The 15,453-nt window shown below is 45.8% G+C and overlaps 1 protein-coding gene across 4 annotated transcripts in view; it reads right to left on the reverse strand.

Annotated features, from left to right (window-relative positions):
• Positions 1 to 15,453, reverse strand: part of AREL1 (apoptosis resistant E3 ubiquitin protein ligase 1) — a 618,076-nt gene that overhangs the window by 388,539 nt on the left and 214,084 nt on the right. For all 4 annotated transcript variants that reach the window (XM_086937491.1, XM_086937493.1, XM_086937492.1 and 1 more), the window contains 2 exons: positions 2,170 to 2,402; positions 1,040 to 1,117 (listed from right to left, as the gene is read on the reverse strand). In XM_086937491.1, coding sequence (XP_086793617.1) covers positions 1,040 to 1,117; positions 2,170 to 2,402 — 311 coding nt within the window. The remainder of the gene's footprint in view (positions 1 to 1,039; positions 1,118 to 2,169; positions 2,403 to 15,453) is intronic.

Raw genomic sequence — 15,453 nt, forward strand, 5'->3', positions numbered from 1 at the left:
GGAGGAGAAGGCGCAGAGCGCACGCTGGGCGAAGCCCTTTGATGTGCTCTGCGGCCGTGAATGCGCGTGCTTGTTTGGTCACGTGATTCACGTGAACTCAATGAAAACCGCAGCGCAAGAAGCCCTTGGTTTCACGAGGATTTTCGAGACATGAATTCTCGCTCCGCTCAATTCGCTTGCGCATTGATAGGTCGCCAGACCTAAAAAGCAAAGATTAAACTCAAGACCATGGAGAATTAGAAAGGGAGAAGGAGGAAACACAGGAGCCAGCCCCTTCAAAATTATATGAGAACAGGTGATTTAAATAACAATGGCTGATCAGGCAAACAATGAAAAACTGAGATGGCTAAAGGACATATTTTACGGTGCCTAGAGGAAAGCTTTACCTTTCTAACGAAAGCACAAAACATAGAAAAAGAAAAAGATGCCTTTAACAGATCAACTTTCTCCTTGACAAACCAGGTAACAAGACATGACCAATGGCTGGACTAAATGAATTTAGCCGAGGGAAGGTGTGCCGCAAGTACAAGTTCAATAACCTCTAAAGGCAGAACAAAAGTGCTTAAATTGCCTACTTAATTGTCTTCCCCTTACACTGCCTACATTTCCGCCCCTCCCGTCATCCATTTTCACCCAGCTACCTTTTCTCTATTGCCTGCCATACGTCCTTTCTCCCAGATTCCTACCTAGCTTCCTTTTTCAATGTATATACAATGTAAGTTTTTTAAAGTACGGGAGTTTTATTCAAAACAAAGTCTTAAATGATTTAATAACGAAGTTGGCATTATATTGTAGGTTGATTGCAATGAGCAGCTTAATATGAGTTAAGCATATGACTGAATATTCAGTTGTTTCATTGTAGCGTGGAATTCACTATCATTTTTGTTTCATCTAATATATATCTCAGAAAGAATTATTCAAATGTAAATGTTTCCTCTGGCATATGTACATTTTAGGTAGCCTAAATTGACATGCAGTGGGGTGTAGCGGGAATATTGGGCACTAGTTTGCGGTACACAAAAGTTTAGATGTAGCCTACCTTAGTCCCAGGACATACTCGGAAGGTAAAAAGTCTCCAGGGGATAATCTTCAAATAGAATTCCTTCACAGAGAGTTGCTGTGGGAGGACAGAAAATATATTTAATAACACATAATAATTGTGATTCCAGGATGAAAAGGGAAGCAGAGTGGAGCCTGGCAGATAAGGAAGTAAGAAAGATAACTGGGAGAAGACAAATATGTATGACCCAGTATAGCATTGGGAGCACCAACACTATCAACTTTCAAGCTCTAATCACCTCCTGATTTTTGCACACTCCTTCCACTCGGGCAGAGGCAGCACTGGACATTCTTCCATACGTTCTGGCATCCTTCTTCCTACCATTTAATACCATTTAACTTCATTTATTAAACCTATTTATTTTTTCATTCGTTTTATTTTCCCAACCAACTCACAACTTGCTCTCTACCTCCCAATTTCAACTTGTTTATCAACCATGTGTACAATTCAGTTTTCACTAGTTTCTTTAGTAGCTCTCACCTTATATGTTTGACTTCTATCTTAACGTTCTTTATGTACTATTTCTAAGAAACATATCTTTCCTTTCACTTGCCACACTCTAATACACTGATGATGAAGTGTGTCTATTCTTTTAAATTAACTTGTAAGGCTTTAATGATTCGGTTCTGCACTATGAGGCAAGTGCACAATACATGCAAGTGCAATTTAATGAAGCACATGGTGTAACAGAAGAATTGGCAAGGGGGAAGGAAAGCCAATATAGCAGGGGGACAAGCCATGGGAATGAAAGAGGGAAGGAGAGTTTAGAGAGAGCCTGGACAGAAGACACAGTCAAAAAGGACACACAAAGGCAAAACTGAGAGAAAGGCAACTCAGGCAGGATATTAGAGAAGGCTGCAAGTGCATAAATGTGGGAGGCCAGGTAGAGAGGGAGCTCAAGACATGTGTGGTAAAGGAATTGTCTTATTGAGAGAAAACTGGCTGGGGGAGTGCCAGAGCAAAGGCAGCTAGGAGGGAAGAAATACGCTTGGATTAATAAAAGTGCCTGGGGTGGAGGACTACAGCCATTCCTTAGTGAAGAGATAGGCAGTTGCTATAAAGGATAGACAGCAGTCAAAGAAAAACCACCAGACACGTGGCTTCTTTACCTTTGGTGAGATGTAGCAGTAAACTTTTTTAGGTTTTTTGACTTTTTCTGGGGTTGAGCAGTCAGAAGGAGAGTCTTCATCCTCGTCCTCTGTAGCCACAGAGGAACGACGCTGCATGGGTGGGAGCTGCCACTGAGAGTTAGCTGTGCTGGCCGTAGAATAAAGATAAGCATCAAAGTACATGCCAACCCCTGAAGTGGACACATTGCGCTCCACTGCACTCTTTTCGTTCTCTGTGAGGAGACAAGGAGGAAATGCCTAGGTTAGTGTTTTCTACTGTCATCACTTGGACCAACCAAAAGACAAACAAATGAATGACTAAGTACTCATGTAACCTGAGATACACTCATCTCGTCAAGAACCCCAACAACAGTAAGAGGTGCTTTATTTCTAGGCGTGGAGGAGTTGATACCACATCAAGTAAGAGGGTGACATAAAAGGAATTTTTTTTCATATTGATGAAAGGGATTCGGCAGAGAAATAGGTCACATTTGAGTTTGGTTGTCACAGAGAGGAATGTGTTGCAAATAGAATTGTCACATTGGAACTGGGGAGCTTAACAATGTATGTCACAGAAAAGTATATAGTAAATTCAACCAGTTGGATGAGAATTCTTTTACATTTTTAGTGCAGGCCGCACTGGTGAGCTCTCTGTCCAAAGGTCCCGGAGTGAGCTCAAAATTTGCACTTTGTGTCAACAGACACTATAGTTCCCAGTGTGCTCTGTCAAGAGATGTAAACATGTGCCTAGAATATAGTCCACAGTCTTTATATAAAACAAGAAACTGAAATATTCTTCATTTTCTTTTTCATTATTAGTGATCATACTACTATTGACATAAGCATGTTTGCGTATGATCCAAGAACCCCAATGCATTTCAGATTACACATTCTTCATCTATGGAAAAATCTTAGCATTTTCCATGTGTCAATTCACGCACTGTAAAAAGATACAAACGTATTATACTATAGTAATTAAAAACACAGCAGGAAGTTGTCAGAAAAATGAACACTTGCCAAAAAAACAGGTGACCTAGAATGTAATCCTAAAAAAGCATTGGCATAGCCAATAGGTCTCGCTTTTGGGACCTTATAAGTATTTAGTTATGCAGCACAATATCCTTGGTGCAACAACATCAATTGTTGCATGGCTAAACACTTATAAGGTCCCAAAGGCAAGACCTATTTGGCTATGCCAATGCTTGCTTTCTATTTGATGGAAAGGTTTAGGCCTTCAAACACCAGTGAGTGGTTTGCTGCACAAAGGGCCAAGGGCTGCGATGAGGCTAGAACAAGGAAGCTATGTCCGAGAACTGCCTATTGCTTGTAAAATGGAAAGGGTTCAGAATATCTGCATTCATCTGTATTTTATTAATCCCACCAAACATCAGCATGAAGAATCCTAATAAACATCTGTATCAACCCACATACCTCAACCACTCCCCAACCCCACTAATGTTAACACCCAACTGCTATTTATTTCATCTACCCCTAGGAAATACTAGTGAATGCATGGAATAGTTGCTTGAGTCACTAAACTAAGACCAATAACATGACTAGCCACTAACCTTGGGTTCGGTAGCATCATGCTTCCCAGGGTAAAGTGCTTCAGCACCTCATCAGGGGTAGTAAGTGTTATATAAATGCAATTACAATTTACCAAGGTTTCCCAGAAATGGATTTCTGAGGCTTAGATATCTGTGTGAGTGAGAAGGACTGGGGGGGTAGGGGTTCAAGAGCGAGAGAGGGGGAAGAAAGATGGTTTTGACTGTTAAAGAGAGGCTAAAGAGGTCGGGGCACGCAGAGAACAAGACAGATGGAGAGTCAGGCGAGGAGCAGCAGGTGGGAGAGTGACAGGAAGTGAAGTAAGAGTGTGTAGAGAGAGAGCGAGGGGGGTTGGGTGAGGGAGTGGACTGAGGGCAAGGTGTTTTTAGGAACATCAAAGGTTCTTGAAATGAAATGAAGTCATTGAAGATGGAGTAAGTGGGAGAGAAGTGTCATGGCGAGGTGCGAAGAGAGATGAAAGAGAGGTGGGATTGGTAAGGGCAGAAGGGACTGGAGAGTGTGCAAGACAATAAGGAATTTATGAAGGGAGAATGATGGGAGCACGGGAAGGTAAGGTAGAAAAGGAAAAATATGGCAGAATATGAAAGACAGGCGGGATAAAGAGATGTCAGGTAAGCAGCGTACGCCAGAACTGGAGGTCCGTGCCTTGGTACCAAGTGCCAGGGCACAACCGGGCACCTCTGGAATAGCACTGGAGAGGCATTCGGGGTCTGTCCGTGCCCTGGCATCGCTCACCCTGAAAAATGTATGTGCATGGAGGATGCCCCGGGAATCTGACACAGTAACAAGTTGTGTGTGGTCTATGCCATTGGGATTCACTGCACCACCATCTGCCGAAGGAAGTGCACGTTGTTATAAAACAGTTGTGCCAGCACTATGAACACGGATCTGGGACACCTGTAGCGCTACCCACTCCCTTGGAAATATGCACTGTTAGGATCTTCAACATGAAGCCTTTTCCGTGTCCATAGCTGGGGCTCGAGATGCAGGTCGAGTGAGGCTTAAAAACATCAAACAGCTCTGACTCGATGAACGTACCTGTGCAGAGATTGGAGTGGAGCACATTCCCAGGGGCGAGCAGTTCTAAACACTAATGATAACGAATCGCAGGACATCAAAGGCCAGTGAGGATTTAAAGCAGTGATGGGGTAGGGGGTCATTTGTGGCTGGAGCAAGCATAGACAGGAGGGAGGAGGTGGCGGATGAGCTTTTAAACATGCAAACATGCCATCTTGTCCTTTCCACACGTAAATAAATATTTCAATATAAAGGAGAAGCACAATATCTTTTTATGCGGGAAACATCAAACCGCTCCGACTCTGAACGAGTCTGCACAGAGACTCGGAACAGATACCCGGGGCTGGTAATTTCGAAACACTGATGACAACGAATCGCAAGTGTGAGAAGTTGGCCTGATATATGATGTTTCCAATTCTGGAACCACCTTGTATCAGTCCAAACAATCCCTTATGGTGTCTGGTTTTAAGTCAACCTTATAGACAAGCTATCCTAGGGGTAGCATGGACTAAGCAGCCTGAAAGGCTAACTCAAGAGGTCGTGTTAAGCGAGCTGTTTTACCAATCACAATCCTGAAATATCAAATGAAAGGACACCACACAAGTATATATTATAAAAATATATGTGTTTATTACTAAAATAATCCCCAGTACTCTTTATGAGCAAAGGGGCACAAGCGTTAAATCAAAAGCACAGTATAACATATGAAAGTTGAACAATTATAGATGAGGGCGGGTGGCCACTCAAACCATATATTAAGAAAGTGTTATAAGAGATACCAATCGAACAGTGGTTAGGCCTAGGGAATCGCTGGGAGCAGTCGGGACAAGCAATGCTGAAGTCGGGAAAAGCCCGCGGGATTCGGGTGCAGTGCTTAAAGCACACGCATGCACCAATGCATAGTTAATGGTGCGTAAAAGTTACACAAATAGAGTTTAAAGATACTTCCGCTGAACCTAGAAGGACAAAACTTTAGACACAGACCCTAGAGGTGTGTCCCAGTGTGGGAACACCGGCGTTGCTGAGTTACCTCACCCACAGGAAGCGGGTGCATAGGGTCGAAGTGGCGTCGGGTTTCGTCAATCAGGTTGTTGGTGCTTGAAGCTGAAGATGCTGCAGGCGATGTGAAGGAGAAGTGTCCGGTGTGATCCAAGGGTTGATCAGAGTCGTAAAGTACCTGAAAGCAGAGGGGACAGAGTCTGGGTCACTCAGCAGTGACCAGGGTGGAACCAGGACGGAATCAGGCAATGTCGGGCGCAATCAGGTGGTTGTCGAGGAGCTTCTCTCCGCTACCACGTGGGCTCTGGGGCATCTGCGACGTCCAGGAGCGGGTCACGAGCTGTCCCACGCAGGCTCTCACCGTCGGCGCTGTCGGCTTCAAGATCGGAGCAAACAACACTTGGCAAGAGCAATCCATGCGGGATTGGAAGATTGCTTCTCACTCGGACCAGGAGGGTCAGAGCGGGTGCTCCTTTTCAGAGGAGCGGGTGCAAGTCTGGAGCAACCAGAATCACAAGTCGTATTTCAGTTTGTCGGCACAGGGGCCACAAACCAGCTGGCAAGTGACCGGGCCAACGCGTTGAGCCAAAGAAAGCAGAAGGGCCCCACGCAGCACTCGTCGAGTGTAGAGGGGTGAGCTTCGGTGCAAAAGTGGCTCAGGGCTGGGGCTTCTCAAACCCCGGTGTACAGCTTCGAGGGTCACTCGTGGGCTGCACGGTCAGCGTCTCCTGGTCTTTCCAAGATGACGTGCCCCACGCTTCCAATCGCCTCCACAGGTCTCAGCTCTGCAGGGACTGTGGATCGGGCTGTAAGAAGGCAGTCAAGCTTGATCTCGTCGATCTCGGTCGCTCGAGTTCCGGCGGGAACTGCAAGAAAGCAGACGTCGAGGTGCTGGATGGTGCCTGTTTGCACAGGGTGGTCACTCCTTGACCACAAGGGAGATTCTTCAGTCTTCAACGTCGAGTAGGATGTCGAAGGGTCCAGAGTTTCGTTTCAAATGTTTCATCAGGATAATCTGAGTGCGTTGGCACTGCTCCCTTTCTTATACCAATCTAGGGGGCTGGATTACTTGCTAGGTCCCCTCCTATGGGTGGGACCCAGGAAGGGGGTGGATACACCCCTTTCCCTTTGATCCAGGCCACGCTGGGACTGGGGCTGGTGTGCCCCAGAACCGGTTTGGCCGGATTATGCAAGGGGAAGCCTTGTGCTCCCCAGGCAGTGTCTGGTTTCTTTCAAACCTCCCTGCTACAATCCACTATCTCCTGTCTGGGGTGGTGTGACACCTCCCTGTGACAGGAAATCCTTTGTCCAGGCCTCCTTGGCTGAGTTTCGGTCAGCTGCAAGAGGTCAGACTTGTGTCTGTGGCAGGAGCAACCATTTTGTGGATCTGAGGCTCTTTTAAAATCAACCGCGTTTTAGCAAAGTAACATGTTGTCTCCCTCTAGAGGGGTGGAATGCTACCCCCGTCGCCAGGACTGGCGAGGGGGTAGTATTCCAAATCGTATGACACCTTACACGACATGTTTTGATAAAGCCAAACCAAAGTTTGAACATATAACCGAGAGGATTATAATGCACTTAATAGTATATGGTATGGCATTATCCCGGAACAGCTTAGGGAATTGGTCCCGACAGCTGCAGACAGGCTGCAGACAGGCTCAGCTCATGCTAGAGCACCATCTCACATAAAACCACGCACTCTGCCTCCAGGATTGTTAAGGCCTGCCATAGGAGTGGCTTATAGGTTTATATGTGTCCAGATAGGTTTAGATATAGGCATACTATATCTAAGCAAGGGGTGATTACACCACCTTGCCCCAGCTGAGTGATCAGCCAGTTGTGTCAATTTTGGATAGCCAGCCAGGGGTGGCAAAAGATAGGCTGCAGCCCCTGGTAGGTCTTGGGTGTACCTATGCCGTGGGCACCTATAGTGCTCTGTACAGGGGCTGATAAGGTGACCCAAGCCAATTTAGTTATGTACCTAGGGTACATGGAATCCATTTTACAGAGAGAGCAGATAGCCTGGGGCCCTGATTAGCAGGGAACCAGTCCAACTAAGTCGAAAACCAGCTAAACACAAGGCAAAAAATCTGGGGTAAGCATAGTCAGGTAGCCACCTTCCTACAAGGCATCAAAGGTCAAAGGGGGTTTAAAGCAGTGATGGGGAGGGAATGATTTATGGATGGAGCAGGCGTTATCGGGACAGAAAAGGTGGGGTAAAAGCTTTTAAATGTGCACACTTGCTAGCTTGCCCTTTTCCAACGTGAAAAGATATTCAAATATAAAGGAGAGGCATAATGTAGGGAAAACAAGTTGCCGTTAAAATGCCACAAAAGCACGATGAACAAAAACAAAAAAAGAAGGATACAATCACAGGTTGAAGACACCAGGCACGCCCCCTCAGATAACATCAACAAAACATGCGCTGCTGACGAGAGAGGAAAGCTAGATGTCTCCTCTGCTCGTGAGAGCACGCGCGTAACCGCAAGCTCTAGGCCATGGAAGCCGACTTACTAAAAGTCTCGCCAGAGCAGCACATGCGCTGGATCAGGCGAGACCTAATAATGGTTAACAACTGATATACACCAATTATTCAATGTAATCAACTTACAGTGTTGACATGAACTAGGTGCCCAAATGCATCTTATGGAATTGGAAGTGAGCCCTAGTATATGGTAAAAAAGGCATTAGAGGACTGCCACACTTAATTGTGCCATCACTGCTGTTACAAGATGAAAATGTGACAGTTGGCATGTCACTGAAGCCTGGTCAGACAGCTCTAAAACTGCCATCTTAACATGGCAAAATTTACTTTTTGCCAGATCAAACCCTTCCTTACTAATAATAGTAAGCCACCAGTAAGAAAGGTCTTGGTGGTCCACCAGGTAAAACATGAAATTACCATTTTCAGTGTAGCAAGGTAGGTGGTCTCATTGGCTAACATGGAGTATCACTAACCACAGCGCTAGGTGCTAACTTCCAATTGGGGCCACCAAAGACATTACTCTAAGGTATTACATTAATTGTTACATTAAACCCAACTTAGTGCTGAGATCAGATTTACATAACTTTCAACAGAAAGGTGAATTGAGAAAACCACCTCTTTGCTGCTCAACCCTTCAGTAGCCTTTCCTGGCTGTCTGCAGCGGCTGTCACCCAAGACAGAATGCTGCTACTCTACTAGGAAGTGTGAAACACTGCCAGGAACAGGAAACAAAGAACTGTTGGGGGAGAGGAGACCTTCTCCAGCAGAATGACTACCAGGCGGCAACAGAAGGCCCAGCTTCAAAGAGGCTACCACCTCAGAGAAGCAAATAGTGAGAACACCTTCGCCTGCTTGCTCCACTGTGTAGTAATAGAGCCTGGCATCTCCTCCAGAGGGGGGAAACCTGTTGCAGCACTGGTTTTTAAGGAGGAGTGGCTCATTATGTTGTGTACACCACAGGGGTATGCCCTGGGCTCCTCACAGGGGAAGAATGCTTGCACCATCTTGGTTTAGGGAAGAGCGGTGTGTTCTGGGATTATTTGGTAGCCAAACCCCCATGTAGTGACGTAAAGTCGGAAGAGCTGCCTCATGGCAACTATTGCCTCATTGGCTGGTAAGTACTCCACTCCATAACGAGAACATGGTATAAAAGTGGCACCCCAGACTCACAGACCTCAGATCACTACTGGACAGGAAAACAGACAGAAGAAGAACTGCCCTGCTGCTCCCTAGACCCAACAAAGAAAGACTTTCCCAAAGACTACACTGCACATGCTTACCCTGAGGGAATCAGACAAAAAGTCCTGTGTCTTCTGTGCCCACTCGTGGAAAAGAACTCCACATGTGCCAGGGCAGAAGTAATGGCTACAAGGGCTAGCTGGCTGGCCTTCTGTTAAGCTTAAGGATCACCAAAAGCTAAGAAACCATGCATTTCAGGAGAGTCCAGCAGCCTAGGAGCACCTGTCTGCTGCTGGATGACAAAGTGCCAACTGGGTGACCAAGTCCTGACCTTTCTGAGGTGCCCTAAGCCTGAGGGAGCCATATGCCTGAGTGAAAGTGGACCCTAGTTCACATAAAAAAAAGAACTGCTTACCTGTAAGCAACTGCTGCATCTGCTGTAAGCAGGAAACCAGCTGACCAGTGGTGACTGGCCCTGCACTGGACTCCCCTTCTGCCTCGTGGGACATCGAGTCCTGATGCCAAAGATAAATAAAGTTCATGGACCCCAATGTCGCCCCAGGAAAACTCTTTATCTCTCTGCATCAATTCAGTATCCTCCATATCCAGCATCAGGACCTCTTCTTAGCTGGACCACGTTATAGGAAAAAAGTGCACAGAGGACCCGAAGACTGTTGATTGAGACGAGTAAACTGTGCCCCTGGACCTGAATGGTCCCTGTTAGTGGCCCTCAACTACTTACAGCTAGTCCAAGAGGATTATAGAAGATGTTATAGTGCATTCGCTGCAAACCGATTGCAACGATTATTGCATTTAAAAGACTAAAATATAAGTATTTACCAACCTTTGAGTAATCAACCTCTCGTTTCCCTCAATATATTTTTGTCATTTTTATGTCTATTTAAAGCTAAAAATACAATCTATTTTTGGAGTTTGATTGTTATTGTGCTGTGTTTCTTTCTTACCTGCTGTTTTGGAACTTCTAAATGCTTTATACCTGTTCCTTTGATCATGCCTGGCTGCTCATTGCCACAGCTACCCAAGAACGGGTAATGGCTTTTGTTAATAAAACCTAACTGGACATGATCGAGATTGTGACATTATTATTTGGTGAGGTCTCACAAAAACACCACAAAATACTCCAGTTTCTCGCATTGACCTAAACAGAGTACAAAGGGTGTGGTATTATTTTTTTTTTACTCTGCTTGTCGAAATGACTAACTACTGCAGAAATCTACAGGCCATGTAATGGAATCTACTAGTCACACCTATTGCTTTCAGAAATTAACCCTATCCTATGATCTTTAACACTTCCCAGATGCTTTGGTATTTAAGGTGCCAGATCTACTTTGCTTTTCCAAATCCCCAGGAAACTTTTATTTATCTGTTGCATCTCTCAGACATTTACTGTTTTCACTCTCCTCTGATGCTCCCCTCACTTCAACCCCTGCAGGCGTGTTCTCTCAATTGGTCCACTTTTATGCACTATCACTTCAGTTCCCTTAAAACTAATTCTCTTCATCTCAGTCACTCTCGCCCCTTATTTACCTTGAATATTTTCCATTCCTCCTCACTTTTTCTTCTGGCTCACTGCACCCTGAAACTGCATACTAGTTCTCAGGATCTCTCATTGACATTTATTACTTTCAGTTAGCTCATATCAATGTTGGTTTTTACTCGTTCCTCCATATTCTTTCTTCCCCATCAGTCTTCCTTCCCCACCCCCCAACACTTTGAACTGCATGCCTCATAAGAATTTCTCTTCTCCCTTCCGTGCAATTATATTGCTATTGTGTAAGAATTAGTTAAAGAAACTCGCAGCACACAAAGTAATGCCGGGCAAAAAAGATCCAAAGCTGTCTAAAGAGGTCATGCGTCAATAAACAGATAGGCCCTCCACCACCTGCAACCTGTTCCCATGCAGATGTCTTGCTACCATAAAGAACTACAGCAACGTCATGTCACATTTATTTTATAGCTCATGTTATAGGCTCGGGCAAAAGTATTGCAACATTTGTAGATTGAAAACCTGCAGATCAACCATACTCTTTTTACAATGCGGACTCGGTTTTTACTACTGTCGCAATAAGGTAATTCATACTGGACACTTAGCGACAATAAATAATGATGACTATTATGTGTGCCCCTTAACCCTATCTTACCCAAGAGCAGTTTTCTGCATTTGAAATTTATACTGGAGTATGGCTGCAAATAATACTTAATAAATAAATTCTTGCCTTCTGTTGGTAATTTAAAAAGAAGCATCAAAGCTCTGAAATGAGACTTGAAAGGCGTATCCAGTCCTGTTTTTATTTTTTTACTTTGTGGTACTTGTATAATTTTTCCCTAGCAAAGTTGCAAGAGTATAAGTGCTAAAATACAAAGTGGATAAAAACTAAAACTGAATGACCTAGACATTGTAACTCAAGACCTGTGGGTACATACACAGGGGTATTGCATGATATACAACTCTTTAAGCCGTAAGATATTAATGACCTTAGTGTTGATCAACACAGGACAGAAAGTATGCAAATTGTACTTGAAGAATCCCAGCACAGTATGGGGGATGTTCCCGCATTTCGGAGACAGCAGCGTTACAAGCTGAAACCCGGCTGCACACAGCCGGTTTTGAATTGAGGACATTTACCAGCCTAAATAATCTCGTGACGGCACGCATAGCACTCGTCTGTGCCAAATAACTACCCGACTAGGACCGGGTTGGAATTATCACCGGCTCCCCGACCACGAGTCACGATCATTTGATCAGCCCTGATGAGTCACAGCCACATGCTGTGATGAAACACGTGTAGGCTAAAGTGATTGATATAGTGAATCCTGAGAAATTAACACTGTTCACAAATAAAACTCTTTTGAAAAATCTACTTTGGGTGTGATCTATCCGGAACCAATAAAGTACTCAAATGAATAAGATATTTTGAATAAATATAGTGTGCTCTGGTTTCCTGCCAAATCAACATAAGAGGGGTTGGTTTCACCACTTCTCTTTACAGAGGTTAAGGTTTCCCTCTGACCAAGAAGCACCTACCTTGATACCACAAGAACTCAAATCTATACCGTTAGAAGTCGAGCGCCTAATCTTTCTGAACACTTAAAAAACCGACCCACAGATATAAACAGTATGGGGGATGGATGCTCTGCTGCAGAGCTACAGAGGAAAGTCGGAGTCATCCATACTTAACACTACCGTTTAACAGTCATTCGGACCTTGGTTTCAAACTATGCTGCTTGGGCTGCAGTGAGTTTTTGTGCCTACTTAGATGGGCATGGTTCTGAGGGGCAGAGGACAGGGCAGGTAGTAACTGAGGTTTGATATTATTAATCACTACACCACCCACCAATTCACTGAATCCAGACACACGCGTCATATTTCCCTGCTCTCAAATTGTGTCTGTCTCTTTCCTGTAGGTACGATCAAAAAGCAGCCAGAAACTGATGATTTGTCCAAAATGTAGTTTAAAAAATGGTGTGCCTCAATATCTGGCAAAATAAGGAAATTAAAGACTGGGGAGCCAAAAAGCTGGTGTGCAAGATGGTCGCACTCGTGTGAGGCTCTTGCCACCCAGGCCTTGATTCCTTGCTGGTGTTTGGTGAAAGGTCTCATTCCAATGGCAGCAGCCCCGAGGAAACCACGGCGGGTGAGGGCACAAAATGGCAGCATCAATGGGCCCTTGATTGCTGTGGAGGTGCAGCATGGGCTGAGCTAGCTGGGGTGTCGGCTCGGGCTTGACGCTGGCCGCAACTGTCAGGCTTCGGTACATCTTGGGAGCGCATTGGTGCCTCGAGCTGTGCAGGTGATGTGACCCAGCGAAGCTGATGAGCCCTGAGGCTACCTGGGGATGTCAGTCTAGCCGCAGGGTAGGTGATAGCCCGTTCTATTCTTTACTGATCACCATTGCTTTGCCTGGGTGGACAGGCCCGAGTGATGACGTGGGTGCATGGGCTCCCTGCCCCTCCTCCTTACTAGTTATGCTGCAGGAGCTCTGCCCTTGGATAGTGGGTCTGGTTGTGCCCGCCTTTCCACCAGAGGTGAGGCGTGACCACTGACTCGTCACTTCTGAGCGCTGCTGATGAAAGTGTGACACATTGCTGGATTAAGTGGGTATGCCCCTGCTGCGCTGGACATAGTTTGGCCACAGCGTTGTTGCTCCTCTACAGGTGGGACGGTACTCTGCATGGGATGCAGCCTCCTCTGGCCTGGTCCGGTGGCTGTGTCACTCCGCCCCTCCTCCTCCCCATTTCCCCCCTGGGGATGAGGCAGATCTCAGATGTGGCCGCACCTAATCCGGACATTAAAACTCTCCTCAAGGCAATGCAGGAAACAGTAGCCTCAACTTACAACAAAATGGATGTGTTAACAGAGCGACTTGACGCTGTTACTTATAAGATTGACAAACATGACGGTCAGCTAAAGGAGGCAGAGCAGAGGATTTCCAGAGAAGATGTCTTGGCGGTCAAGGAGGACAAACTGCTCAACATGGAAAATGTCCTCAGGGTAATTGCCATCAAAAATGAGGACTTAAAAGCACAGTTGCGCCATAACAATATTCACATTCTCGGGGTGCTGGAATCTACCAACACTGGCCGACTAGACTATGTGGAGAAATTACTGGTGGGGATGTTTGGAGCTGATGGCGGAGAGAGACCACCTTTCTTTGGGGGCTCGGCCGCCGTCAGGAGCACTGGTGTGGCCTATTATAGCCCACCTGTTGAACTTCCATGATACAGCCATTGCGCTCAGGGTGGCACATGAGAAGGGTCATCTTACCTTTGAAGGTCATGAGGTTTCCTTTTACTCGGACTTCACCCTGGCAGTTCAGGAGAGGCGGCGCAAATTTGTCCCAGTAAAAAGAAGCTTGCACAGGTCGGAATACAATATACCATGTTACACCCAGCACACCTGAAAATTAGGCATAAGAGAACGCATTATGTCTTTCAGACCCCGTAGCATGGCATTGAGTTTCTACGTCTACTATGGAAGGAGTCCAGTCTGAGACCATAATAGAAATAGTCGATGAGGTCATGCACCCTGCAGGCAGTCTGACTGAGTGATAATTCTAGTTGGATCCCTGTTGCCCGGGAGAAACACGTGAAAGTGTTGGGGGCCTCTTCTGTCATGCAGGATACCCCACGAGAGAGACGCTCAATTGATCATGGCCTTGCTGCATAGGTGCTTGGTGGCTGATGCCTGCTCCTGATGATGTGCTACACCTAGGGGCTAAGAATGGTTTGTGATTTGTCTCTGTTATATCTGTTGTTATGACATGCTCACCTCTAGATGTCCTGGAAAACCATTGGCAATCACTGAAGAGGACACACTGCCTCTCATGGAGGTGCCCGGAAGATTTGTCCCCGTTCTACAGATATAGGCCCTTTGTGTGTTACTCTTTTGTTTCTGGGTTGTTGAGGGCGATATAATGCTTTCTCTGGGATTCTTTGGAGATGGGGTGCAGTTCTTGGTGGAACTGGGCCATCAGAGTTGGAGGCCTGAGTACGAGGATTGATAGATGATCCGGCATTCTTTGATCTCTTGTGGGATAGAGTAATGTCCACTGGTTCACAGGCTCTGCTAAGGTCGGAGGTGGAGGGGGGATTTTAAATGTGTGCTACAGCACTGGCTCAATATGACTTGTGTGCCTCGCTGTGCTAAAGCCACAGAAAGCTTGAGGTCCATAATACAGGACCATGAACTACTTGATATATGCAGGCATAGATTCCTACACTGTAGAGGGCACCTACTACTTGCCCATACACGTGGTCGCGTTTGTACTATTGGCTCCTCTAGGAGGACATGGCACCTTGGGTACATGGGGTAACACAGGTGGCACGCACTTCGTCGGATCATGCCTCAGTCCATTGTCACTGTTGGTTCCAGGGGAGCTCGAGAGTGGATTCTCTTTGAGGCGGTCTCGTGAGATCCTATTGGAGTGTGTTCCTAGGATGCTATAGTGAGCTGCAAGGCAATACAAGGGGAAGGTCTTCCACGTCGGAGGAATACTCCTTGGAGGGTATGGCGATTG

This window comes from Lissotriton vulgaris, chromosome 9 (assembly GCF_964263255.1).
Source record: "Lissotriton vulgaris chromosome 9, aLisVul1.2, whole genome shotgun sequence".
Classification (NCBI taxonomy): Eukaryota; Metazoa; Chordata; class Amphibia; order Caudata; family Salamandridae; genus Lissotriton; species Lissotriton vulgaris.